General features: G+C 35.4%; 3 protein-coding genes across 3 annotated transcripts; 1 reads left to right on the forward strand and 2 right to left on the reverse strand.

Moving 5' to 3' along the window:
- Positions 1–1,200: 1,200 nt before the first annotated feature.
- On the reverse strand, positions 1,201–20,529 carry LOC120633174. The gene is made up of 10 exons (XM_039903305.1): positions 20,304–20,529; positions 19,949–20,231; positions 16,693–16,921; positions 10,944–11,092; positions 9,717–9,793; positions 9,160–9,242; positions 7,507–7,692; positions 6,891–7,025; positions 5,508–5,771; positions 1,201–3,061 (listed from the first exon to the last, which is right to left on the reverse strand). Exons 1-10 carry the CDS (start codon positions 20,364–20,366, stop codon positions 2,818–2,820), a joined length of 1,713 nt encoding a protein of 570 aa, XP_039759239.1. The 5' UTR covers positions 20,367–20,529; the 3' UTR covers positions 1,201–2,817.
- On the forward strand, positions 3,409–5,075 carry LOC120633175. Its single transcript, XM_039903307.1, has 2 exons — positions 3,409–3,597; positions 3,704–5,075. Exons 1-2 carry the CDS (start codon positions 3,559–3,561, stop codon positions 5,039–5,041), a joined length of 1,377 nt encoding a protein of 458 aa, XP_039759241.1. The 5' UTR covers positions 3,409–3,558; the 3' UTR covers positions 5,042–5,075.
- Positions 20,530–20,740: 211 nt separating the features above from the next.
- LOC120633325 (beta-hexosaminidase subunit beta-like) lies at positions 20,741–26,599 on the reverse strand. The gene is made up of 10 exons (XM_039903516.1): positions 26,326–26,599; positions 24,642–24,861; positions 22,917–23,026; positions 22,361–22,569; positions 22,172–22,284; positions 21,892–22,093; positions 21,664–21,790; positions 21,406–21,489; positions 21,068–21,270; positions 20,741–20,976 (listed from the first exon to the last, which is right to left on the reverse strand). Exons 1-10 carry the CDS (start codon positions 26,503–26,505, stop codon positions 20,793–20,795), a joined length of 1,632 nt encoding a protein of 543 aa, XP_039759450.1. The 5' UTR covers positions 26,506–26,599; the 3' UTR covers positions 20,741–20,792.
- Positions 26,600–27,430: the final 831 nt, after the last annotated feature.

Here is a 27,430-nt window from a genome sequence, read left to right on the forward strand (position 1 = left end):
TTAACTAGTTGGTCAGCTTTTGTCAGCTTATTGGCCATTGTAATCCTAATAACAATACACTAGAAATGTCCTTTACCACAGAAAGTATAGAAGACACTGAACAACGGCTCCCAGCGGCTATGCCAGTATGCGAACACGCACGCGCTGTTTGTCATACATTTTTATATTGAATAGAACAGGCGTTACTTTGCGGAATTCCATGATATACTATGAAAATGAAGCTTAATTTGCTACACTCCGCGAAATGCAGGAAAATCTGTATGGTGTCATTTACAATCTTTATGCTCCACACCAAACAGATCCTCCACAATGTACTCTCTACGCAGGTTTCACTCCGACACCGGAGCATCTTCGGGAACTGTTGACTTTATACCATCTACATTATAAATTAATTCTCCTGCTGTTCGCGTAGTATAAAAAATTAAGCTTCATTTACACATAGTATATCATACATTTCTGTTTTTCTCAAAAGAGTACACTAGTTGTTTTAGAGATCAAGAGGCAACGTAGTTTAAAGTCGTTAAAAGTTACAAATGTTTTGTTAAAATTAGAGTACTCTGAGTCTCGTTCGTTGTCGCAAGGTGACGCGTACACAACATTTCTGGTGTTTTGTTATTCGTAGTTCTATGGTCAGAGCTGACTAATCTGGCAGAGTCACAATTTCTGAACACAAATGACCTTGTACAATTTTACAAACGTTCAAGTCTTCTCCATCAGTCTTTACAACACGTCCAACACGTGGTCGTGTTCCATCGCAATATTAAATCTATCATAAAATTTGCCTAAACTTTGGTTGTCTTACGAAACCACATTCTCAAATAGATGTTGGCCATTCGACTGTAAAAGAGTCCTAATAATTGACTGGTTTCGTTTGTTGAGTCCTTACTTCGTTAAATACGTAAGAATGGCGCTGGAGTTAGCTTGGTTGTTATAAATAAAACTCATAATCATCAAACGCGGCCGAATAATGTAATACAGCTGCACGGCTAGCATAGACGGGAGATTAAAATAATATCCTATATAGATAAAATTAACATGTCCTTCCAAAGCACGGAATCATGGTTACCAATTTTGAAATACTGGTACCAAAATATATTTTATTTTTTGCAGAAATTAAAGGATTTGTTGATATAAAATATGAATTATATTTTATATCATGTGATGGCGGGTACTCGTGACGTCATAGGCAAATTAGAGCTTTAATAAGTCCTTATTCCATAGCTAAAGATTATTGATTTTGGTATTGATAACATACTTGAGAGATTTTCGAAGCTAAAGCGGTACCAGATTATGTTTATATAGACGTGACGTCACATTTTTGAATTCAGTTTTTCACCTGTCATTGCAGATCGCTAAATTTTGCAGGTTTATTTACTGGAAATAAATACCAATCTCGCTTAGTGATATAAATATAAATACGTTTTGCATAATACATTAATCACATATCATTAGATAAACGCAATATTTTGGCGATTCTTTGTTACTGTCATCATGCCTATTAAAAGAAGCTTATTATTTGGAAATTATTTCCACACGTTCGAAATAGGCTGAGAGTTGATAAAACTGTAGCAGGAGATACAATTTTGTACATTCCCAAGGGATAAAAATGCTAGCTGTGCAGGATATTAAGCCGAGCTTAGATTCAAAATTGTGAGTGGGTTTTTGGACTGGGGTTTAAGTCCTAACGCCCCCGTGACCACAGATCGGATGGATCACGTCAGAAGTCGTACATCGGGGTCCTCGTCTTCAGGATCGCAGGCTCCACCTTATTACGAAGCAGTAAGCATTTAGCAGCGAAAAAAAATCTAACGTGATAAGGACTTAACAACTGAACTAAATGTTGTTAGTTGAGCCAATCACTTCCGGCAAAGGAAGTTTATTTATAAAAGAGACCACCTTTCTGACGACAGCCAAGTCAATTTCCGCTAGCATTAACCTACTCGATCTAATCTAACCATCAAAATATCACAAACCGGGTGCAGTTCGAGACCGTCTCCTGATTTATCGACGCTTCGTTGGTATGCCCATAAAAAGATCGTTCGAAGTTTAAGATGGACATTTTTGTGTGTCTGGCAAAGATCGCGTGATTTCAATGACGTAGTACATTATTTCCATCATTACAGATTGTTATTATTACAATAAACGGTTACAAAAGGTAAATTAGAAATTCATAGTAATGACTTGTGTACCATAACAGCTTATCCCTGACTTACTTTTAGGGCAATATCTTTACGCAATGACAACCATAATATCATCACATTACACACGTTCATATACACACACACACAAGTGTAAATGCGATAAGTCATGTCAAGTACTTAGGGTTGTCAATTTATATTTTTAGGTTACTTTCTAAAAAACCCTGTATGTATGTCAGTCGTCGATTTCTTTCTGGTAACCAATTTTTTGTATAACGGCTAAATTATTTATTCCCAGTTTACGAGTCCAGTGCGAGTTTGGAAAAAAAATTCAATAAATAATAAAAATAAATACAAACTAGGTGTATTAAGAAGCACCCTACAGCGAGTGCAAGAGACGCGGCGCGGCGGTGATATCTACCACACACTATAGCGAATAGGTACTAAATTCGATTAATTTTTTCGATCGCTGAATACATTTTAAATATTTTCTGTACTTTAGATAAGTCGCCATTTTAAGACGATAAGTCATTTAATTTTACAGAAGCAGCGTTTCAATGTGGAATTCCATGATTAATATTATAAAGTTATGTGTAGATAGAACCTATTCTGTTTCCATAGCCGCATAACTCTGCACCGATAAATAAGGAAACGGCCTGACGCTGCCAAGACTAGAAGTTCAGGCCAGATGGGTTCTCGGAGACATCACCATGTAGTGGTGTTCCATGGGCGGCGGTACTATGGGCGACATGGGCAGGTAGTCGTTCTCGCACTCGCAAGGTTCCTGCAAGCACTGGTTATCTTTTAAGCGCACTTTGCTGAGGTCCGGGCACAGAATTAGTTGGAACAGCTCTTGCGGTACGAAATCCACTTTCTGGTCTTCTGTGACTTCTAAGGATATGTTACCGTCGAATTCGTCGTACCTGCGGGAACAAACATGGACTTTTAGAATTTTTTAAGTCGTTTTACCTACAATGGGAGGAAATATTCAGGCTGCGATTGGCCGGTTACAAAATTTTTATACGCATTTTTTTTTTTTTTATAATTTTGTCCTTCCGTTTTCCTTTGACTTTGGAATCGATGGCAGTTCTAGTTCGGTACTTATAAATGCACATAGGTTACTTTCTGTTTGCTCTATTTTTTTGGTTTTACAAAAAAGTTTGGCTTTTTATCGTATTACTGGAGACAATCTCTTATAAGAGAGCGGGTTTTACATCATAAACCCACTACGCTGCTTCAATATGGGTAGGTGGGCTTTAACTACTGTTATAGATACTTCAACTCAGTTGTGCGCGCGGCCCTATGTGTGCGTGCGCTTGTAAATATACAACTTTCATTCGTGTGGCAGTGACGCGGCAGTCGTCGTTCGAGCAAGACGTGTTCCTATCGCTTTTTCTTACGGGTACAGTCGTTTACGAAAATGTCTAGTTCTTCACGGAAAAAATGTTTAAGGAGTCAGGTAAATATTTTTTATTTTTAAATTTAGATGTAATGAATAGGTATTTATTATGATTCTATATACGAAAAAATATATCCTTGTTGACGTTTACGTATTATTGTTTTAGACTCGAGAAACCATTGCTAAGGTATACGAATTTCTGAAAATAGATGCGAGAGATATATTGGAACTAGTAAGTGATCCAGTTTGCAGTGCAAGTCCAATTTTAATATCGAAACTAAGTGAACATTTAAATAGCGTACGGAAAAGAACAGCAATGGCAGTGGGGGTATCAGAGAGAACAGTTACTAATATATTGGCTGAAGGAAAAGAATCTGACTCTAAGTTTAAATCTCCGCATAAAGACCGTAAAAAACGTTTAAAGAAGTTAGAATTAGACAACTTTAACGTTGATGTTATACGTTCCACTATTCAAAATTACCATTTAGAACATCGTGAGTTACCTACCTTGCTAAAGTTGAAAGGAATATTTCAAGATAAACTTAACTATGATGGAAGTATTTCGACTCTGCGTACAGCTTTGTTAAAGTTGGGATACAAATGGCGAAAAACTGTGGATAACAGACGTGTTATTATAGAGCGGCATGACATCCAAAAACTACGATTTTCCTACCTAAAAAATTTACTCAGATACCGTCAAGAAAATCGGTGTATCGTATATACAGATGAGAGCTATATCTTAACTAATCATGTTCAAAACAAAGGATGGGGTAATAAAGATGGACCACCTTTAAAGAGAAACCTGTCGAAAGGACAAAGAATTATCATTGTGCATGCTGGTTCAGAACAAGGTTTCGTACCTAACGCACTATTGACATACAAAGCAAATAGTGTTTCTGGTGATTACCATTCTAACATGAACGCGGAAAACTATGAAAAGTGGCTAAAAGAACGTCTAGTACCGAATCTTCCACCTAACTCTGTGGTTGTGCTTGATAATGCCTCATACCATAACGTTCAAAATGACAGAGCCCCAAATTCGAATTCCAAAAAAATAGAAATGCAGAGATGGCTGACAGAAAAAAATATAGCTTTTAATCAAGATATGAAAAAAATTGAACTGTATGATTTGATTAAAAAAAATAAAGAAAACTATATCTGTTACAAGATTGATGACATACTTCAGCGATATGGCATAAAAGTTCTTCGATTGCCACCATATCATCCTGAACTAAACCCCATAGAAAATGTGTGGGGAATTTTAAAAAATTATATTGCTTCGCGTAATGTCGACCAAAATGTGACGGAAATAATGAAACTCATAAATGAATGTTTAAGTCAAATTGATGAAGGGATGTGGGGTAATACTTGTCGACATGTACAAAAGAAAGAAGAAGAATACTATAGACATTTTGACATGGAGTCAGAATTCATAATTAACCTTGATGAGAGCAGCGAATCCGAAAATTCATCATTTGATTTTTCAAGTAGCGATTCAGAATAATGTTCAATAAATAAACATTAAATTACCAAATAACTGTTTTTTTAAAAAAAAACCCGTATATAACCCGTAAATAACTGTATTTGTATTTGTACCCGACTGTACCTCTTGTCACGCACACAAAGTCACTGTATATGTACAAGGTTTACCCACACATAGGGCCGCGCGCACAACTGAGTTGATGTATCTATACCAGTTATTGATAATTAAAGGACCGCAGCGGAGCTCTAAATCGTTTAGCTGCACGTCTTTGTCGGTAGGGGGGTAACTAGCCACGGTGAAAGCCTCCCCCACCAGAACAGACCAGAGAAAATTCAGAAATAATAAATTCCCAAATTGCCCCTGCGGGTCTCCTCCTACTTAAATTCACAGCGCTCACCGTTGCGCTAGGGAGTTCGTCACTGTCTCCGACGTTATGCCAAGTTTTATAAAGGGAGTAAGTAACGTTTAAAGAAAGGCATGCATTTACCCGTTCCCTTCCAAACATTCAACAGATTTCGAGCAGCGATTGCTCGTCACGTGTTGTGTCTCGTCGAGGAATTCGCAGCTTTTCGTCTCGCCTTTCGAGAGGCCGGAGTTGATTTTGAGATTCTTCATTTTCCTGCTGACTTTGAAGCTCTTGAAGATGTCCCGGGTGGGGGTGAAGTCGAACTTCTTCTTCTTTGTCTCCACGTCTTTGTTCTTGTTGGTGTTCGGTGATGTTGCGATGCGTGAGTCGCTTTTCAGTCTTTTTCTGCGAGTAAGAGAAAATTAAGCGATGAAAGCGATGAAAGCGATGATAGCGCGCTGGGTAGGAGCTCAACTTCACTTTTGTGGGGCCGAGTTCGAATCCCAGCACGCACCTCTAAGTTATGTGCGTTTTAAGTAATTAAAAATATCACTTGCTTCGACGGTGAAGGAAAACATCGTGAGGAAACCTGCATGCCTGTGAGTTCAACAAAATATTTTCAAAGGGGTCCACCAATGCGCACTAGGCCAGCGTGGTGGACTACGGCCTTAACACTTTCTCATTGTGGGAAGAGACCCGTGCTGTAGTGGTAATTGGTTGATTTGATGAAGTGAAAATTATACTTTTCTTTTTCATAGTTATAAACTTATAATTACTTTTAGTCCATCCAGTGAACTGTTATAGACTATTGCCAATTCATAGACCAAGAATCTTTACCCTATGTAATATCATACGCAACTAGTTGTAACAATATAAAGATACCATTGTACGATGTACGATGTCGCGTAGAAACCGAGTAGAGTTTAATATAACTGCTATACCCCTTACAGGTTAGCCTGTTACCATCTTAGATTGCATCATCACTTAGCAGCAGGTGAGATTGCAGTTTGAAATTGCAGAATGAAAATGAAAAAAAATATATACTAATTGTATATATTTAAAAAAAAATATATACTAACTGTATATATTTTTTGTATATAAGTGCCACTAGTTAAGTATGAATTTACATTAAAAATACCTCCGCTTTGTAGCAATGTACAATAATGTACAAATGGAACCGTAAATTTTAAAATAACAAATTAATAAATAAATATACTACGTCAATACACACATCGCCATCTAGCCCCAAAGTAAGCGTAGCTTCTGTTATGGGTGCTAAGATGGCTGATGAATATTTTTATGAATAATTTACATAGATACTTATAAAATTCAGATAAACACCCAGACTCTGAAAAACATTCATGTTCATCACACAAACAGTTTCCAGTTGTGGGATTCGAACCCACGGCGTTGGACTTGGAAAGCAGGGTCGCTGCCCACCGCGCCAATCGGCCGTCACACATTAATAAGATTGCGGTTCACAATGGCATGGCATTACCACAGATAATATGTTTTGACGTTTACCTGAACACACTAAACGGCTTGGCGGGCCGCGCGGGCTTGTGATGCAGCGAGCCGAGGGAGGAGTGGCGGGTGACACCCGCGTCGCCTGCGCCGCCACCCATACGACAGCTCCACGACTCGCCGAGCTTCATTGTGCTGTTGACGTTAAATAATACTAAAATCAGTCTTAATCATAGACAAGTAAGGTGTGATATTTTGTGTTTGTATTATCATGTTTTCTTATTTTATTTCTCGCATGGATTTAATTAAGGTTTTTATAAAAATACGAATTTATATTTTTAATCAACTTTCAAGTGGAGCTCCATTGTGCCATTGACGTTAAATAATACTCCAATCAGTCTGTGGCTAGAATCATAGACAAGTAAGGTGCGGTATATCGTGTTTGTATTATTATTTTTTTTATTATGTACAGATTTTTTTTTTGTGATATTTAAATGAACTTTATTTAACGAGATAATGCCTTATTCTAAAACTTTCAATGTTTTTTTAGTTTTTTTGGTTGTTAGTGTAGTTTTAACGTAAAATTGGGCAAAGATAAAATTTTGGGAATGATTTTTTTTGGACTTTTCTTTATTAATATGTTTCGGGGTTCTCCCGGAGTAGGGTCGTCACTCACTGGTAGGGGTGGCGGGGTGGCAGTGGCGGCGGCGGGTGTCGCTTGCCCGAGCGGCGCATGGTGGCGTAGATGCAGTCTGCCACGGACTCGTACGTGGGCTCCTCGAGCGCGCGCGGCCGAGGCTCCTCCGAGATCTCCTCGTACACGCCCGACGAGACGGAAACGAGCGAGCGACGGTCGCACATGCTGCGGATTACATCATCACTACTAAAGACAGTGTGACATAAGTTGGAGATAATTTTAAAAAGTTTTATATCTGCTTATTCATCATCATCAACATCACTTCAATCGATTGACATTATCATTATAATGACATTATCAATATATCGATTGACAGCTGGACATAGGTTATGGTAGGGAGTTCCGATTCTCGGTAGAATCTGCTTTCCGAACTATACCGGTGGTAGAGTCACTACCAACATACATACTTGACGTTTCAAAAGGGCTTATAAAGTAGGCCTACTTGAAATAAATGAATTTTAAACTTTTTTTTAATTTTGTCGGTCCGGGCCAGCTTGTTTCCAGCTACTCGTTTGATGTCGTCTGTCCATCTTGTTGGTGACCGACCAACGCTGTGTTTACCGGTACGGGGTCGGGGGGTATCGCGGTCTAGCTCCACCTATTGCCACTTCAGCTTCTAGACTAACTTATTTAAATGTTTCGTTGAAAAACGCCAAGTTTCTTATAAATCAGTATATGTTGTTTGCTAAACATAGCTAAAACTTATATCATTAATTGTTTTTGAACAATGTCAATGAACTTTCCTTTTTACAAATTACAGCCCTAATACATTTAAATTTGAAGCAAATTGTATGTTTTTGGGACATACTGGATATATTCGTATTTTCAAGCATAAAACACGATCCAATGGATATAAAACAAAAGAAATGCAAAAATTTCAAAGATTATCCAGTCTATTTTGGAATCCAATCCTTCCTTTCTCGTTAAGTTGACTGCCAATTAAAATTGCACTAGCGGCATTAATCTGTATTTTTTTAATCATGCGCTTCATTTGACCAACTCTTATGAGCTTAACTTAACCAATGCGTATGTACTTTAATTTATAAAATTCTCCTTCATTAAATTTTTAGCGTACTCGGCAATTTTATATTTCGAAGTGTAACTTCTTAAGCGCGTTGAGTACTTTTTTGGGTGAACAAAACTCATGGGACCGCGTCATCGAGTTTATTAAATAACATGCAATAATATCTTATATCTTTAAACGAGCAATTCTTGTATATATATAATTGGAATCTCGGAATCGGCTCCAACGATATTCATGAAATTTAGTATACAGGGGGCTTCGGGGGCGATAAATCGATCTAGCTAGGATTCATGTTTAGAAAATGTCATTTTATTTGTGTTCTCCGGTAATAACCGATTTGGTGCAAAGAAGTTGCATGGGTCAGCTACTAAATTTATTAAAACAAAAATTTAAAGCATTGAGCAGAGCAGTAGTTTCAGTAAGAGTTAATAAAATACAGGTACATTGTAACTAAGCATAATGCAGATTTCCACACGATGTTTATCTTCAGCGATTATTTTTAAAACGCACAAAACTCAGAAAAGTTTTAGGTGCTCGCCGAACTCGGTGCGCCTGAAAGAGAGGCCGAGGCTCTAACCACTAGGCTATCATGGCTGTTAGTGGCATACCTGTCATCCAGTGACGTCAGCGAGGCTCGCAGCAGGCCGCCGCTACAACGTGACAGTTGTCCGCTCGGCATGCGCTGGGACTCCTGCCAAACGGACATTTCCATGTGAATATCTTTAAATGTAGTTATGAATAATTTTGAGTTGAGTCTATATTTCCAGGTTATGAAACTCGGCTACGAAAGAGGATAAAATAGTCACCACTAGAGACGTGCCGCTAAGCGATTTACTATTCCGGTGCGATGTCGCGTAGAAACCGATTTATGACTACCATACTCCCTAACAGGTTAGCTTGCTACCATCTTCGACTCATCATCACTTACCACTAGTTTGGGTTGCAGTCAAGTGTAAATTTGTAGTGGAATAAAACAAAAAAAAAAAGGATTGTTGGACTTCAAACGCCTTTGAGAACAATATGCAGAACTCTCAGATATGCAGGTTTCCTCACGATGTTTCCTTCACAGTTGAAGTAAATGATATTCAATTGAATAAATTAAAAAAAGCACGCATATCTGAACATTTAGTATGCAAGTCTTATAAAGATAAAATGACACCTGTACCTTTGACATAATGAGATCTGTGTCATCCAATGACACTTCTGAGGGTCCACTGTACCAGCTGCTGCGTCTCAACTCGCCTGCGAACAAAAGTTACTAATAGTACAGCCCGGGGGTTTGCTTATTTCTGCCGCTAAGCAGCATTTTTGACGGCCGAATAGCGCAGTGGGCAGCGACCCTGCTTTCTGAGTTCAAGGCCGTGGGTTCGATTCCCACAACTGGAAAATGTTTGTGCGATGAACATAAGTGTTTTCCAGTGTCTGGGTGTTTATCTGTATATTATAAGTATTTATTCATAAAAATATTCATCATTCATCTTAGTACCCATAACACAAACTACGCTTACCTCGGGGCTAGATAGCTATGTGTATTGTCGTAGTACAATTATTTATAAAAAAAATAACCGCATTAGAGTAGCGTGGTGAGTCTAGGCTCTAAAGCCGTCTCCTCTGTGCCTTGCTGAGCACATAAAGCCGTCATTCCCGGCTATTATCACTCAATTGTGGTAATAGTCGTTAAAGCCCACCAACCCGCGTTAAAGTAGCTTGGTGGGTCTAGGCTCTAAAACAGTCTCTTCTATGAGAGACGAGACCTGTCCACAGTAGTGGGATGTTAAGAGTCTGCGAATGAAACATAATGGAGTGTACCCTTTTTTTGTTACACTACACGTTAACCCTTGACAACTAATCAGTTTCTGCGCGACTTCATACCGGATCGCTTAATCGCTTAGCGGTACGTCTTTATAAACATATAATAAATAAATATACTACGACAATACACACATCGCCATCTAGCTCCAAAGTAAGCGTTGTTTTTGTTATGGGTGCTAAGATGACTGATATATATTTTAAGACACTGAAAAACATTCGTGTTTAACACACAAAATTTTTCCATTTGTGGGAATCGAATCCACAGCCTTCAGCCTCAGCAAGGTCGCTGCCCACTGCGCCAATCGCCCGTCAAACCAGCTTTGTCGGTAGGTTATGAAAATTAAGCTTAATTTGCTATACTCCGCGAACAGTAGGAGAATATGTATGGTGTAATTTATAATTTCTTCAATCCTTATACTCCACACCGAACAGATCTTCGGCAATGTACCCTCTACGCACGTTTCGCTCCGAAACCGGAGCATCATCAGGAGATTTTGACTTTACAATGCTCCGATTTCATTTATTTCAGCAAATTAACATCTGCTTCTACCCAATATTTGTCGGTAGGGTAACTGTGTACCTGTGACATCGCAGCTGGTGTTCAGTTCGGGATGGCTGCGACTACGCTGTACGCCGCGAACGCTCTCCTTCAAGGCGAGTTTGATGGCCGCCGCGAGATCACTGTTCAGTGCCGTGGCCAGCCTCATCTCACCGCCGCCGTGGAAGCCGCTGCAAACGTGTCAAAATTCATTTATTTCAAATAGTCGAATTATAAGCACTTTTGAAACGTCAAGTACGTCTGTTTGTAGTGACTCTACCACCGGTTCGGAAGGCAGATTCCACCGAAGAGAAGCCGGCAAGAAACTCGGCAGTTGTTCTTTTCCAATATAATTTTACAATTTAACAATTATCGTCTTGTGAGAGATGAAAGCGGAGCGGCTTGCTTCCAGGCAACTTTGTCATTAAGAAATTCATCAAAGTACCTATAGTAACCTCGATGTATTAAATCTGCTTTTATACATTCTTTAAACTTATGTCGTTTATCTATATATTACGTGAAGCATAAACTTTGAACCGAAGAGTATTTCCCACAGCTATATGTTTATAAAGAAGCAGTGCCGAATTCTAATATTTTTTACAATTATGTATAAATTTATTATTAAAACATAAAAATAAACAATATTTACACACAGTACCATATATTTGGCATACATGCATAATATATACTCTTTTTAATGGTTTTTTGGACTATTTATAATGTTTGAAATAATATACATACATACTTACATACAATATATAGATATAGAGTAAAAAAATTTTTACAAAAAAGAACAGACTTATTTATGCAACGTAAAAGCAAGAAATATGTATTTTCTACAAGATTTTTAAGTCGGTGCCAAAATGTAGAAAGTTAGGTGTCAATGCCTTGGAATCTTTGATTATAGTAGTATACTCTTTGAAAATAAAACTTTATTAAAATTTTCAAACTTATAATTTAAATTTATTGTGGTCGAATATCGACCACTGCGCGACCACTAGTTTTATTTATTATAAAACATAGATCCATTTGAAGGTCGATAAGCGCAGTGGAAAGTGACCCTACTTTCTCAGTCCAAGGCTGTGGCTTCGATTCCCACAGCTGAAAAAATGATTGTGTTTTGAACATATTCATGTTCAAAACACAATCAATGTTTTTCAATGTCTGTCTGTTTATTTGTAAATCATAATTATTTATGTAATCTTAGTACCCATAACACAAGCTACGCTTATTTTAGGGCTGCCGATTTATTTCTTTTTATTATAATATATATAGGTATCGAAAACTCATAAAGTAACAAATAAACTAACTAGTTTATAAATTTTCTGAGTTTAAAGTCAGCCTTATCACTGTTAGTGATCTTTTCCAGGCATTTTCCATTAAAGTACGATGAACAAAGAGTTGAATAGGTGGGTGGTGTACAGATAAGAAAAGAAAACCTATTTATTAAATAACCTAATTATATAACTTATAATAAATTTACATTAATTTACATACACCATAATGTATAGCCTAAATACATATTTAACTTATATAAAAACATATATTTTCGTTATAAATATTGAAACTATAATATGTATATAGATTGATATAAACAGGCTTAAACAGAACTTACACAAATTTATTTATTGTTATTATAGGTAAACTAAAACAGGTAATAACTAAAGGTGAATCTAAATATAAATAATAACAAGTTTTGTTCGAAGTTAAATAAAATGAAATTAAAGTTAAAAATAATAAACAATAAAAGAAATATATATATATTAATCATTATTTAAATATAACCAATCATCATTATCATATTAACACATTACTGGCCTACTACAGGGCACGAATCTCCACCCTCACGAAGGAGGGATTAAGGCCGGAGACGTGTGGACTTCACACGTTTCCTCACGATGTTTTCCTTCACCGTCGAAGTAAGTGATATTTTAATTCCTTAAAACGCACATAACTTAGAAATGTTAGAGGTGTGTGCTGGGATTCGAACTCGGCCGAAATATATATATAGATAAACATACAGCCACTGAAACTATTCATGTTCATCACACAAACATTTTCCAGCAGTGGGAATCGAACCCACGGCATTGGACTTAGAAAGCAGGGTCGCTGCCCACTGCGCCAGTCTTCCGCCAAACCGGCTTTGTCGGTAGGTTATAAAAATTAAGCTTAATTTGCTATAACTCGCGAGAAGCGGGAGAATCTATATGGTGTAATTTATGATGTCTTCAAACAAATAACAGATCTTCGGCAATGTACCGTCTACGCACGTTTCGGTTGAAAACCGTAGCATCCTCAGAGATGTTGACTTTACAATGCTCAAAGAAAACTCAATATCCGTTTTTATTATTTCACTAGGCTATACGATATAATAATAATGTCAATTTTATTATAAATATAACGGTGGATCCTACTGCCATCATCATATTAAAAGTAAATTTAAATTTGATGTTTCAAATTTTTTTGTTTTTTTTGTAACTTACTTTATGCACCATCCATTTTCCACTCTTTTATCGGCTTCGTACGCTCAGGTTGCCTTTAAAAGATCACTTTTAGTGATAAGGCCGCCTTTGCACCCTAGCACTAAGTACTATTACTGTTTTCCTTGTATTTTCCTTTTTTTGTTGTGTTGCAATAAAGTTTTTCTATTCTATTCTATTCTATATTTTTTATTTAATTAATTCAGATCAAAGGACAAAACATACTAAAATATTTTAGAGGTTAAATATTTGTCACTACATAACAATTGCATGAGCAACCACACAAATTGAATGACATATATGGCGAAACAAAATAATATGTCGTAGCCTAATTATCTTGTGAATGCTATGTACACATTTTGTATATAATAACGCATCAAAAGTGCCATCTATGTGCCTATTTGAATAAAGATATATTTGACTTTGACTTTGACTTTGAATGCAATTCAAAGAACTTGACGTCATAACATTATACGTTCTACGTCATACTGCGATAGTATAAGGATGTTTTACTATTTTTCTTCAGCTCGAATGCTTTTTTCTGGCGCTGCGGTTATACCACCTACTGACGTCTGACCTCTTTAACTATAAAACGTTTGCAGTCATGACCTAATAATACCTAAAATCCCAACATTAGTCCACTAGACACTCGTACGTAAACTGTAAGTATACGTAATATATATGTGAACTAGCTTACAAAGTTGTTTACATTAGTAAATTGATAAATAATAAATAAATAAATATACTACGACAATACACACATCGCCATCTAGCCCCAAAGCAAGCGTAGCTTGTGTTATGAGTACTGAGATAGTTGAAGAATATTTTTTTATGAATATAATACACATAAATACTTATAATATACAGATAAACACTCAGACACTGAAAAACATTCATGTTCATCACACAAACATTTTCCAGTTGTGGGAATCGAACCCACGACCTTGGACTCAGAAAGCTTCGCTTGCAGCGTGGTTCGCTGCCCACTGCGCCACTCGGCCGTCAAAATCGTAAGGAACTTCCGTAACTGAGTTACGTAAGTAAAACTTACAGGGCTGTTGGGAGGCTTTGGTCGTGGTTAGTTGGCGGCCTGCCGACAATGACGTGCCGCTAAGAGCTTTAGTGTTCCGGTTCGATGTCGCGCAGAAACCGATCACGGGTATGACTACCATACCCCCTAACAGGTTAGCCCGCTACCATCTTAGACTGCATCATCACTTACCACCTGATTGCAGTCAAAGGCTAGCTTGTACTGGAATAAAAAAAAAAGGTGTACCTAATCGGCGCCTAACAAAAAGGTTTAAGTCAACATAATATGAAAACAATAATTTACCAGTAACATACTGAATCAATGTCATTTACGCTTTCATAAACATACACATCTTGTAAATGCAATTTACAATTGAATTTTTATGAAAGTTTTACTACTTAAATATACTTAGTTTTAAAACTGAAATATGATTTATTTGAAGTAAATGGAAAACAATCGCCTATCAACAGAGCATGCAAGGAACAGATCCCGCAACCCTGTATCGATTAACCTCAGACGTAGATGGCCTCACATGAGGCCGTCTGAGGTTTTGAGGCACAAAAAATATCATTATTAATTTTTATTAATATATATTTTTTCTAAACCATTCAGTGAACCTCCTGCAGGGCTAGCACAGGTCGGAGATAAATATTATATCCCACGATTATATCCCATGAGAGAATATATAATTAACGTGTCCACCTGCTAAAGTACGCGAACTTGGAATAGGAGAAGTTGACCTTCGTATATTATTACACACTAGCTGACCCGTGCAACTTTGTTGTACCAATAACCGATTACCGGAAAACACAAATAAAATGACATTTTCTAAAAATGAATCCTAGCTAGATCGATTTTTCGCCCCCGAAACCCCCTGTATACTAAATTTCATGAAAATCGTTGCAGCCGATTCCGAGATTCCAATTAATATATAATTGGAATTTTATTTAAAATCGGTTAAGTAGTTTAGGAGTCCATCGCGGACAAACATCGTGACAGGAGATTTATATATATTAAGATATATATACAAGAATTGCTCGTTTAAAGATATAAGATATATTATTTGGATATTATTTCCACTGGTGCGCCAGTGCACTGAGAGTTGATAAAGCTGTGGGGTGTGAAAAGCTTATTAAAAATAAAATATATATATATATTAGTAATTTTCCTTCTAAAACTACAGATTATAATTAAAGCATGCAATAAATGTAATGTTAACATAGCACACAAAATGAATGATGCGGTAGGTTCTAAGGTATAGGCAAATAAACAGTATTACATTCTAATACGCGATTGCGATGCTGTATTTAATATTATCAGTGTCGTCGATTATACAAAATCGTCGTTTCTGTTTGCTGTTTATTAAGTTTAACTATTTTCAGTGAAGAATACTACTATGACTAAATACATAATATAAGCAATCATCAGATATTAAAGCCTCAATAAAGTTGGTGTCAAAAAGAGCACTGGCAGTTAGCCCACCCCACCAACTCCACCATACTAAAATTTGTAATGACGCTGTCATATTATTTTTATTATATAAAAACGGGTTAGGTAAGAAAAAGTAGTGAATAGTAGGAATGGTCAGTAAACAATTTAAGCAATTACATAGAAATTCGTGTGATTATATTAGTTAACAGATTTTTTGTTAGTGATATGAACACTTGCGTCGAAAATATAAAACCTTTACTTAATACTGAACATTAATCTTATTTTTATTGAAAAAAATAATTCGATACAAAGGTCGACAGCCAGCGCTCTTTTTATGTGACACCCACAATACACGTTGGGTCAATGTATTTCAGCCAACGTTTGTAGGTACTTCAGGGCGTACTAGTCATAGCGGCCTAAAATGCATTGGCAACACACTGGCCCAGTGGCCCTAGGGTAATCCCCAAAACTACAAGTGCACTAAAACAAAAGCAGAGTTCACTGCAAAACCAGTTAAATGCAGTGAAGTAAGTTATGAGATGTTGCTTCTTAAAGGTTTAATTTTAAATATTTACAGCTCCAGTAGGCTCTGCATAGGTTATAAATGATTATATTTTGGTCAAATTAATATATACTGTGACTTATGACCCTAATATATATCTTTTTGATCTAGTGGAAGCATCTACGGATCACAATGTCCTAGAAAGAAGTAATGAGTCAGGCCAAAAACATAGTTAGGGAATTTGACTGAATTGGCACCAATATCTCAGAACTTATCTTCACTTCATTTAAATAACTCCTAAGCTCAAACCGCCCAGTGCACCAATATAGAAAGCGGAATACAACCAACCTATCAACACTGAGTATACAAGTTTTATTTTTGTCCCCATTCTCCCTCTCCTGGAGGACATCAGTGACGTTCCGCCATCGAATCAGGACAGCGCTGGCCAGCAGGGGCGACACTGTCAGTCCGGTGGATGACAGGGTGAGGTTGCTGTCTCCGGATATGCCACATTTTTGTGACAGCTCCGTAGGTATAATCGTCACTGAATACGAATCTTTAAGCAATGTTTCGGTGCCTGAAAAATGGTATGAGATAGCATGATGTGAGCAATTTTGCTTGATATTTGATTTGAGAGTTTAAAGAAGTTTTGGGCATAATATATTTTATACTTTGTGCGTTTACAAATATGTTTTATAACCTTTTGTTCAGCAGGGTCTTTAAAATTACTTTACTGTAATAACTTCTGTCTGTCTATATAAATTTGGGATACCCAATTTGGGATCTTGATAAAGTTTAGTAAAGGTGTACCAAAAAACAGAAGCCATCTTAATGTATGAAGATATGTCTCCATACATTAAGATAGCTCCAGTAGGTCACATTATCTCAGACATTAGAAATGCTAATGCTAAGCCATAACTGCAGGTTATGGCTTAAAATTAGATAAACAAAATTGCTCTAACACAAATAGCGAATGGTACCAATTCATTTGTAAACAAAGGATAAGAGAACTATTAAACAAAATATTCATATCCCATAAGTAACAAAATAATGGCACTGGTGACAGTCTAACCCTGCAATCAGTTTTTTTTACAAGAGAATTGGTACCTATATGAATCTGTGAATTTGTTACTTAAAATGGAACACATAATGATCAAAAATGATGGCGCTTTGGGTAAGTTAGAAGCACAAACTTACTTTTAAAAAGTATTATGCAAGCTTTACACATTCCAATGCCAATTATTACGTAAAATCGCCTAGGGTGGTATCAGCCTTAGTTATTATGGCGATATAATACATCCCAGCTGCTGCTGTACAAAGAGATAACTAGTAACGGAAAGGAGTCTTTGCCAATAGGTTGACCAGTTAGTGACACAATGGTACCAATTCCTTTGTGCTTAATCTCTAAACTTAACTAAATTGAAAAGTCTATAAATCATCACTTTGCATTCAGCAAAAATTCAGAAAAAGACAGCACTACTTTCAGAACCAAGCAAATGACTGTCACTACTCCCTGTAGAACTTTTCCAAAAATGGTTAATGTTTATGTTTATACTAATTAAAATGTGGGTGGGATCAGAAGGTGTAGAACCTGCTTAAGTTATACTTTAATTATAATGCAAATAGCACCATTAACATTAAATATTAAGAAATTTCTGTTACAAGTTTTCTTACCATTGACTCAAAGTCATATGATTGAGAGTGTAATGGGTGACATTAGTTTGAATTCTGAAGCATTTGTATGTTTTGATATTAATATGAGTGTCTCTTTTATTTTATTTTTTTATTATTTATTTATTATTCTATCATTTTTTTTGGAAAAATTAATTTCAACAATGTGAATTATAACAACATAAGTCAAACAAAAATCACTATTAAAAATTAATAAAAAAAAAACCCCTCTTCCGCTTGCGAGGCTTTTGAGTACCCAAGCAACTGGCAGTCAAAGTGAGGAACCTCCGCACAATACGTGCCGTTTAAAGAATTACTGCCTTCTGTATACAACCCTTGATCCAACAACCAATATTATTTATTTTATTTATATGACAGGATGTAAATAGGTACATTCATATTCTATGCAGTTTTTAGTACATAATACTTTCATACTATTTAACCAAGACCAAAACTGTTTTGAATTTGAAAGCTTCAATTTAATCAATCCTTCAAGAATAAAAGTATTTTAATATTTAGTTTATTTTGTTATTTAAAATTTCATAACTTTCATTTTGTGTTTCAAAAGAATGTCTTTTGTAGTGCAAACATTTTTAAACTTTGACATCACATCATTAAGAATTTCTAATGACAGTGATATTATTAACATTTTAGTCAGTTGCAACACAGAAAGCTTGGGCACATAATAATAGCAGTATTTATGTTTATAAGGCTGGGTATTACAATAACAAGTAGTCGAGTTATTTGCATTGAATGTTGTGACATCAAGTCTCATTGCAAATTTCAGGCCATGGCCATAACTGTCATAAGGAAAGATGTTGTTTATTTAATTATGATTTTCAATTGATTTCTAACAGGAGCTTATGAAATTGAATAGAAAACTTATAACATATTGATTGCTTTTTTTTATTGTGGCTTGGTAGGAGTTAGCTGGTAGAAATTTTCACATATAAAAAAGCATTATTACACCTCCATGCTGTTTTGCGGTTCCATCTGGGGTACCTAGGGTATAATCATGAGGTTGCCATATTTGTTGACATTGTGTTAGTTAAATGAGTGAGGGTTGTCCACAATCAGACATATTTTTTTCGTTCCTAAATAGACAGTTACAAATTACTCACAAATATGCGTGTGCAAACTTTTAACTATGTTAAAGCATAAATCAAGAATGTTTGTTTTTTTGCATTGATTTATGCATATGCTTTGCAATTACAAAATTTGGGTATAGATGGCTAAGCAAGCTGCTTTCTATGCATGAATTTGATGCAGCAGTGACATCTTTCATTTCAGGTATGTACATATTTTGCATGTAATGTATGCATAAAAAGTGGCATCAATGTACCTATTTGAATAAAGAAATATTTGACTTTGACTTTGACTGTAGGCACTGAACTCAGACCTGTTTCTTTTAGTGTTTATGGGACAGAAGATTATTGTTTGGTAATAATATAAAGTTACTGACCTGATTCTGCCTTAACACATTAAACATAGCACTTTAAACAATAGGGTCAGTAAGTTTTATACAAAGGCTATGAGTGTAAATTTCATTTAAAAATACATATGGCATTGTTTAGTAATAATTTACAATTTGAACATTTTTTACAGCGTTCAGTGATTTTACTTTCAAGATAAAAAAAAACAATACACTCTATTGAATGCTTAATTAAAAAATGTGGGAATGTCAAAAGTTATCCAAATCGTTTTTTATGTATTTGTTAAAAAAATCATGGGGAATATTTACCTTAGTATAATTGAATATATAAATATTAAATAGGCTTATATGAATTCGATTTAGAGTAATTTTTTAAATTTTAAAAGACTGCATAACTAACTCTAAATAATTGACTTTGTACGGCAGGGTTCTAATTATTAAAACATTCACAAGATGCTCGTTTAAAAAAAAAAAAAATTGTAGATAGAATTTAGATCTCACCTAAAAGCTTCTGTCCACTTAATAATTCTCGAATCTTATCCATCCACTGCTGGGCTTCTTGGAGCGTTTGGGCCGCGAGCAGGATTTTCGGTTTGCAGGGTTCTTCGATGGAAAACACCGCGAAGGCATGAGGCCTAGTTCGCGACTTTGCACGTTTGACAACACATCCCGATCGAAGTTCAACAATCCCCGCCGAAGCACCTGCCTCGCTGCAGTAAACAGCCAAAGACCCGCCGCCCGCGCTAGGCCCGGGTCTCAGAATACACCATTGTCTCTTCCACGACTGCAGTTATTTAAATACATTAACAAATAATCAATGATACGTTACAAACATTACACCACAAACGAAACTCACCTTGAAAGGGTTCAATCCGATGTTCGATTTAAACGGATACTTCACTTCCAAGTAACCAGACATTTTCTATAGCTTAATCTACCTAATTCATGTTTAAATAGCTGTTGAAAATTTGAAATTAAGCCTTTATTTGCACGAGGTGCACATGTATTCAAACAATCGTAAAAAAATTGTTTAATGTTTACAAAATTTTCACAGACAACAAACACTAGTGTTGCATGGTGGGGTGTGGTCTGAAATAACCGGTTTTATTCCAATGGATCGCTAGTTAATCGTAGTTTAAATATCGAAAGTAACTCCAAATAATTTTACTATTAGTTAATTTTATTTAAGACTTTTTGAATTGATTTTTCTTTAGGAATCTAGTCAAAGGTACAAATGTGGTAAAAAATAACAACCATTTAGGTAAACTAAAAAAAATTTTAAAGAACTTTATTAAAAACTATTTTACGATCTAAATTTCGTACAAACGATAGTGCGATAAATAACTTAGACAACACAAAATCCAGGTCCCGAAGGTGGTTGCGCATCAATACCGCGGCGTATCATACGGCATGCATGTTCTTCAATACGGTGGTATGCTTCGGAAGGGGCGCGCGATAACTTGTAACGTCTCATGCTATCTTGGTAGCTCCAGAGTCTTTCAGCGACAGCACTCGCCCGTGGCCATACTCTAAAGAAAGATAAAACGGAAAATTGTTAGAAGAATGCCGTAAAGATTTGTTTAACGATATTCTCCTATTAATTCACCTTTGTTTATTCACCTGTTAATAACATTTCTGTCGTCAGCCATCTCACCCCACATACAAGCTTCTCCTCCAACGATGTCTGCTAGAAGTGTTTCGTTACCCGTCACATCAAACACCATTTGACGAGGATCAGCTGCGTAATAGTCTTTCCACTCGGAGCCCAAAGCATCTAAGTACCACGAAGAAGAGAATAAAACTCGATGTCCGGTTCTCAATACCTGTGATTTAAGAAAAAAGACCAGTGAACACTGAATATAATGAAGATTATATTCGTACACTTCTTTGTATTCGTAAAATTATTTAAATTTAACAGTTATGATAAAACGTGCACATGTTGTAATAAGAAGGCTTACATTTATCATTTCAGTAATCCAGTTATATTTCCATACTTGTACAAGCGTAACTCTCGAAAGGGAAACTCCCTCATCGTATACTTCCTGAAATAATAAAAAAAACATTAAGAAATATACATTAATACCATAGTATAATAAATTGTACACGTGATAAACACAACTTGACAAATTTACTTTTTGATTAGTACCAAATATTCGAAGGAAACGACTTTCTCAAATTCCAAGATTTAAGAATTGTATAAAATGTTAAATAATCACCTGCCATACAATGGGCATTGTTGTTTTAGCTAATAGTGGAATAACATTTCTCATAAAAAGAGCGTGCAAGTCCGATGCAGTTAGGTTATTAACTTTCATGTATTCTATAAGTTTAGGATTCGATCGCCTGTAAAGAAAAATAGCATTGCAGTATGTAGGTTCATCCATAAAATGATAAATTATAACATTATTGCGTTGTCAATCATCTAAATTATCTTAAATATTTACCAGCATTCTAACTCAACCTCATCGCCACCAACATGGAAGTACGTATCCGGGAACAAATTTTGCACTTCTTTAAACAAATCTCGGAGAAGTTTGTAAGTCGTATTTCTCGTCGGATCCATAGGACCAAATCCTATAACTTGCCCATTTTCGTAACACTCAGTCAGCATTCCACCGTATGCATTACCCCAAGAACCAGTGTGTCCTAAAACATAAAATAATGACTGGATTAAATTAAAAACATGCGTGTAGTAGCTTTTTTAAAGAAAGCAAAAATAATTACCAGGAACATCAAATTCCGGTATAACTCTGATACCGCGATTTCTAGCATGTTCAATCACTCTTTCAATATCTGCCTTTGTATAGATCATTGACGGGTCGTAAGCACCTCTTTCGCTGTGATCAAAAAATCATGTATTTTAAAAATAAGTTCTTAAATATATTAAAAAATTCTAATTGAAAAAAAATTCACCTTAATTCTGGAAATCGTTCACTTTGATAAGGAAAACTCTGATCATCCACTATGTGCCAATGGAATACATTCATCTTATTCATTGCCATTGCATCCAGTGTTTTTAAGATGTTTGGTAGGGTAATAAAGTGACGGGATGTGTCTAATAACAGTCCTCGATGTTTATATCGTGGAAAATCAAATATCACGGTTTCATTTACTTGAATTTCCTGTAGAAATAATCGATATAATGAAATCGGTAAACCGATGATAATTTATTGATACATCACTAAAAATTTAAAAAAGACGTTGAATTTGACAGTTGTGAATCGTGACAGATTGTCAATTCATCTAAAAGAGCGGGAACTCAGTGCAATAATTTTTATTACATTAAGCTGTTTTTGCACTATGAAAAGCCATAAATCAAAAGAAGAAAAAGAATATTTTTTTTATTATATCAAAGATTGCTATTTTTCCCTACAAATTTGCTTGTGCTTTACTAAATGCTATTTTCGCAGGAGTTAAGTTTGCTTTGCTTTTATTATTCGTTAATTATCATATGATTTAAGAAACTTACGTTGCGATCATCGGATAGATAAAAAAGTTGTGCGAACGTCTCGAGACCTCTTACGGCACCCCATATTGATGAACTGATCAGCTTTGCGCTCGATGATACGGTAAGATTATCTAAGCAAAGTGTAATTAATATAGTTTGCATTATAATATAGCATACGTTTGAAGACCAACATACCAAATTTTTATATTTTATATATATAGTATATGTTACGTTACTTTTATGTTACTTTTAATAAATAAAGCGTAACTTATTTACAAATTATATAAGTTTAATGCAAATTATATAAATAAGCCAATAATGTAAAAATACACTATATACGTAAAATGAACACCCGCGTAGTTAAAACCCAATCAGACTTAAGATTTGCAAATCTGACTTAAAATTTGGAAAAAGTCTTTCCATCCTTCGGGTAATATATAGCGTACTGACAAAAAATTTAGTTTTCTATTGGTATAAGAATTTTCAAAATCGGTTCATTAGATCCAGAGAAAACCTACAGTCTTATAAACCTTTACTCTTTATATTATCAAGTATAGACAAATTGTAACAAGATCACGTAAATACGCTGAGCCTTTAACTATGTGTTACTCTCTTTTATTACCATTTATTTGTTTGCTAACTAAGATAAAGATTCTGTATCTAATTGAGTTATACAAATAAATTATTTAAGGTCAAGAAGAGTTTAAATTATTATTTATAAGAACATACTTGACATGTGTAAATATCGATAAAGTTATGCAAAGATTTGCATTGCTCTTCAATTAAGATGTGAATAGAAAAAACATTATATCGTTGGTGTTTAGAGGTGAATATCTTGGTACTAAGCCACTTTTTAAATTCCATAATTAGAAAATACACGTGTAAAGACGAAATAAATGGAGCCAATTCCGATGTAAACAAAACTCTTTACTAAATTGACAGGTCTAAAAATTATGCCACCCTTTCGACAGGTAAAAGACAATTTTTAGCCTAGTCGATTTAGTTTATTATGGAGTATTGTATAAGACAGAATTGGCTCCTATTGTTGCAGACTACTCTTGTCAGATTGGTCCAGCTCAGGGTCTTGTATGGCTAGCATTTAAATTCATTTTTCTCATTGGGGAAGGTCAAAATGTTATCTTTTCCCACAAGTTAGCAACTCTCAGATATTATTTCCTTTGTGCCAATACAAAGGAAATAATATCCAAATAATATACGTGTAATAAACGGGGATAAACTTCTCCTATTCTCTGTTACTGTGCTTTAGAGGTGGGCACGTTAATTTTACCATCCTTCTAAAAATTATGCCACCCTTTCGAAAGGTAAAAGACAATTTTTAGGCTAGTCTATTTAGTTTATTTTGGAGTATTGTATAAGACAGAATTCCTCCTATTGGCTCCTATTATTCCAGACTACTCTTATCTGATTGGTCCAGCTCAGAGTCCTGCATGGTTAGTATGAGAATTCATTTTTATCCTCGGGGAAGGACGAAATGTTATCTTCTCACACAAGTTAGCAACTCTCCGAGCATTGACACAAAGGTGGAAATAATATCCAAATAAACGGGGACAAACTTCTCCTATTCCCGATTACCGTGCTTTAGAGGTGGGCACGTTAATTTTCAGGGGAAATAATCGGGGTTATAAATTTGATCTCCTGCCTGTGCCGTACAGTAATCGACTGAGAAAGATCATGATGTTAATTTCATGCATTGTCAAATACTTAGCCTCTATTTCTGATGCTTACAGCTTTCATCCATATCCAAATAAGGATACTCTTCACACGGTGACGTGAGGGTAATTTGCAGTTCGTTTAGATGCCCCTTGAAATAAGTATCATTGTTTGTAGAGAGACTGAGAAGTGTTAATGGCTCTATGTCACGAGTTTTTGCCCCAAGTTTATTCTCAATTATATAGGAGTATCGAGCAATTGCGTCCGTTAATATTGCGCAGGTCTGATCCAGAATCTGTAAAATGTAATAAAGTCAATATGGTATTAATATAGCGCTTCCCGCATTGTAGCTTTTTTTGTTACAATGTCAGCTCCCCAGTAACCCATTTTTTATATTCCAAATTGCTTTCGCAATTTCGGGGCTAGTAGAATATTATGTGTGGATAGAAGTAGTATTTGTAACTTATACGTTGAGCTCTAACTGAAGGACAGAGTATAGAAATGTACCCAAGTATTGCCGATGCTAAAAGATGTCTGAAAAAAGTGTTATATTTTGTCGGTAATATTGGGTTAAAAGATTGTTAATATACCTGAGAAATAGTCATAAATTAATTTGTGTTTTCCATTATTTAATGCAGTGTGACTAATATTGTAAAATGTATGTACATGCACATAATTAGCGAAGTATAATTATAATATACGCATGAGGATACACCTACTCGGCACTTTTACTCATTCAACTATGCAAAACATTATAGGGGTTTATAGAGGTAGTGGCTCGTTATCAGGCGAAAAATTTTGCGTTTGTAATAAATCTTTGTTCCTTCTGGATGAAATATAAAACAAAAGAGTGAAAATATGTCTTACCTATTCATTTTATATGAAACTAGCCCGCGACTTCGTCTGCATTTGTTTTTGTTTGTAAAGCAAATAGGGACAGTATGTTTGCGAAATATGTGGCAGTAACATCAGCAACAAAAAAAAGTAAAAGTATTTCACTGCTTAATAAATACCCTTTATGATAAAACTATTTATTTCGGTTATACTGCGATACAAATATAACCAACTAATGTTTCCAACGGTGGTGATCTAAATACAATTTAAAACACAAAAGCAATAGTAGATTTTACTCAGCCAGGAATAATAATCGAGGCAAGTATCACGAGTAACTTGCTAGCACAAAATCTAGAGAGCTGCTGCCTACGAAACTTTCATACAGTGGAAAAACTGTTTTTTTTCTGGCATTTGTTCTGAGAATCGCCATATAAAACGCTTCTGGTACATATAAGTTATGTACCATAAGCGTCTCACACTCTCGGCTTTCTTATCGCGCTCGCTTACATGCCTAATACCGCGACCGGCTCGTCTTTAAAATGCAATGTAACCGTACTTGTTGCATAATATACTAAAACTTCCGTTTTGGTATTTTGTTCCCATATTCACTTTCATCCGCTATTCTATGACCCTCCGCATCGCATCACCCGCCCGTTGCTCAACTCCTTCCTCTTCAACTATAACTTTCCTCACAAAATATATGCAAACAAGATTTTCCATATCCATCTGGTTCCAGTGTTTAGCGCGCTCAGTATAACTTTTCAGCGTGCTCTTCGTTAGTGCAGATAAAAGAAGTAGCCTTTATGTACAATAAAACACAGTTCAAAGGTAATTTATGAATACTCATCCTTTATGAAACATCTACAAACAAGAACATGAAAAAACATTGTCCAATCGATAATATCGCCACCACACTAACACTCACCTTAACTTTAAATTGAGAAGGGTTAAAAATATAAAATGTTTTCTCCTTAACTTCAATTTGAGGTTTTGGCCAGACTTCACCTTTTGTCGGTGGATATTTTGGGCCAGGTTGGGCCAACCACATGCCTTCGACGAATAATGAGCCAAATAATACATAGAAAACTACAAAATAACGCAACATTGTAGATTGTAGAAATATAAATATTACATTAGAAAAGAATAACGCGGACGAAGTTCGCTGCTTGAACAACCGAACTGTACTAAACGCTTTATAAAACGATAACATCTCGAGCATGATGAATGGGAAGAGTACATATATGTTATGTTACAGTGAATAATTTGAAACGGCATCGTGTATAATTCCCAAATTAAAAAAAAAAAAAATTATGTAATGATCAAATATTTATTATATTTGTTGTTGTTTCTGTATTTTGGTAGATATCTAAAATTTGTTTTGAATTATTGTAAATTAAAAAAAAAATCTAACTGAACAAGTAGATACCGCGTGCAATCCAGATGCTCATAATACTTTGTCCGCAAATAAATCTACTATATAGTATTTGTAACGTGTAACGTATAAGGTCTTTTCTAATGCTCAAGTGAAATAAATAGAGAGATGGTAGACAATCTGTGGAGCTAAGATTTCTTGAATCTGTCAAGATAAGAAGTTAAATAGTTATAAATACTGTTGAACTATGCAATGCAAAATCAGGAATTGGGCACACAAATAGGATAGGGTTTCCACTCCACCATTAAAATTTTTAAGCGATCCAAAACCTTTAAATATCTCAGAATATATACGTACAGTTGATAACTTTAGACCTCTATTGAGATTAGTAAGAGTTCCGAGTTTTCTCATAGTTCGTGTTTCTTAGGTTGTAAATCGGTAATAATAATTGTATTAATTATTACTGAAAGTAATTTATAACGTTTTTATGATGAACTAGCTGGAAACATTTAAAATAAACATATCTCAAATACTATTTTTACCTTAACAGTGAAAATGCATTTCATAACCATATAATAAGAAAGTTTTTTAGTGTACTCTTTTGTTTGTTACTTATTTTTGCGTCAACTACTGCACCAGTCTTTATGGAATAACACAG

The sequence above is a fragment of the Pararge aegeria genome, chromosome 21 (genome assembly GCF_905163445.1).
Source record: "Pararge aegeria chromosome 21, ilParAegt1.1, whole genome shotgun sequence".
Taxonomy (NCBI): Eukaryota; Metazoa; Arthropoda; class Insecta; order Lepidoptera; family Nymphalidae; genus Pararge; species Pararge aegeria.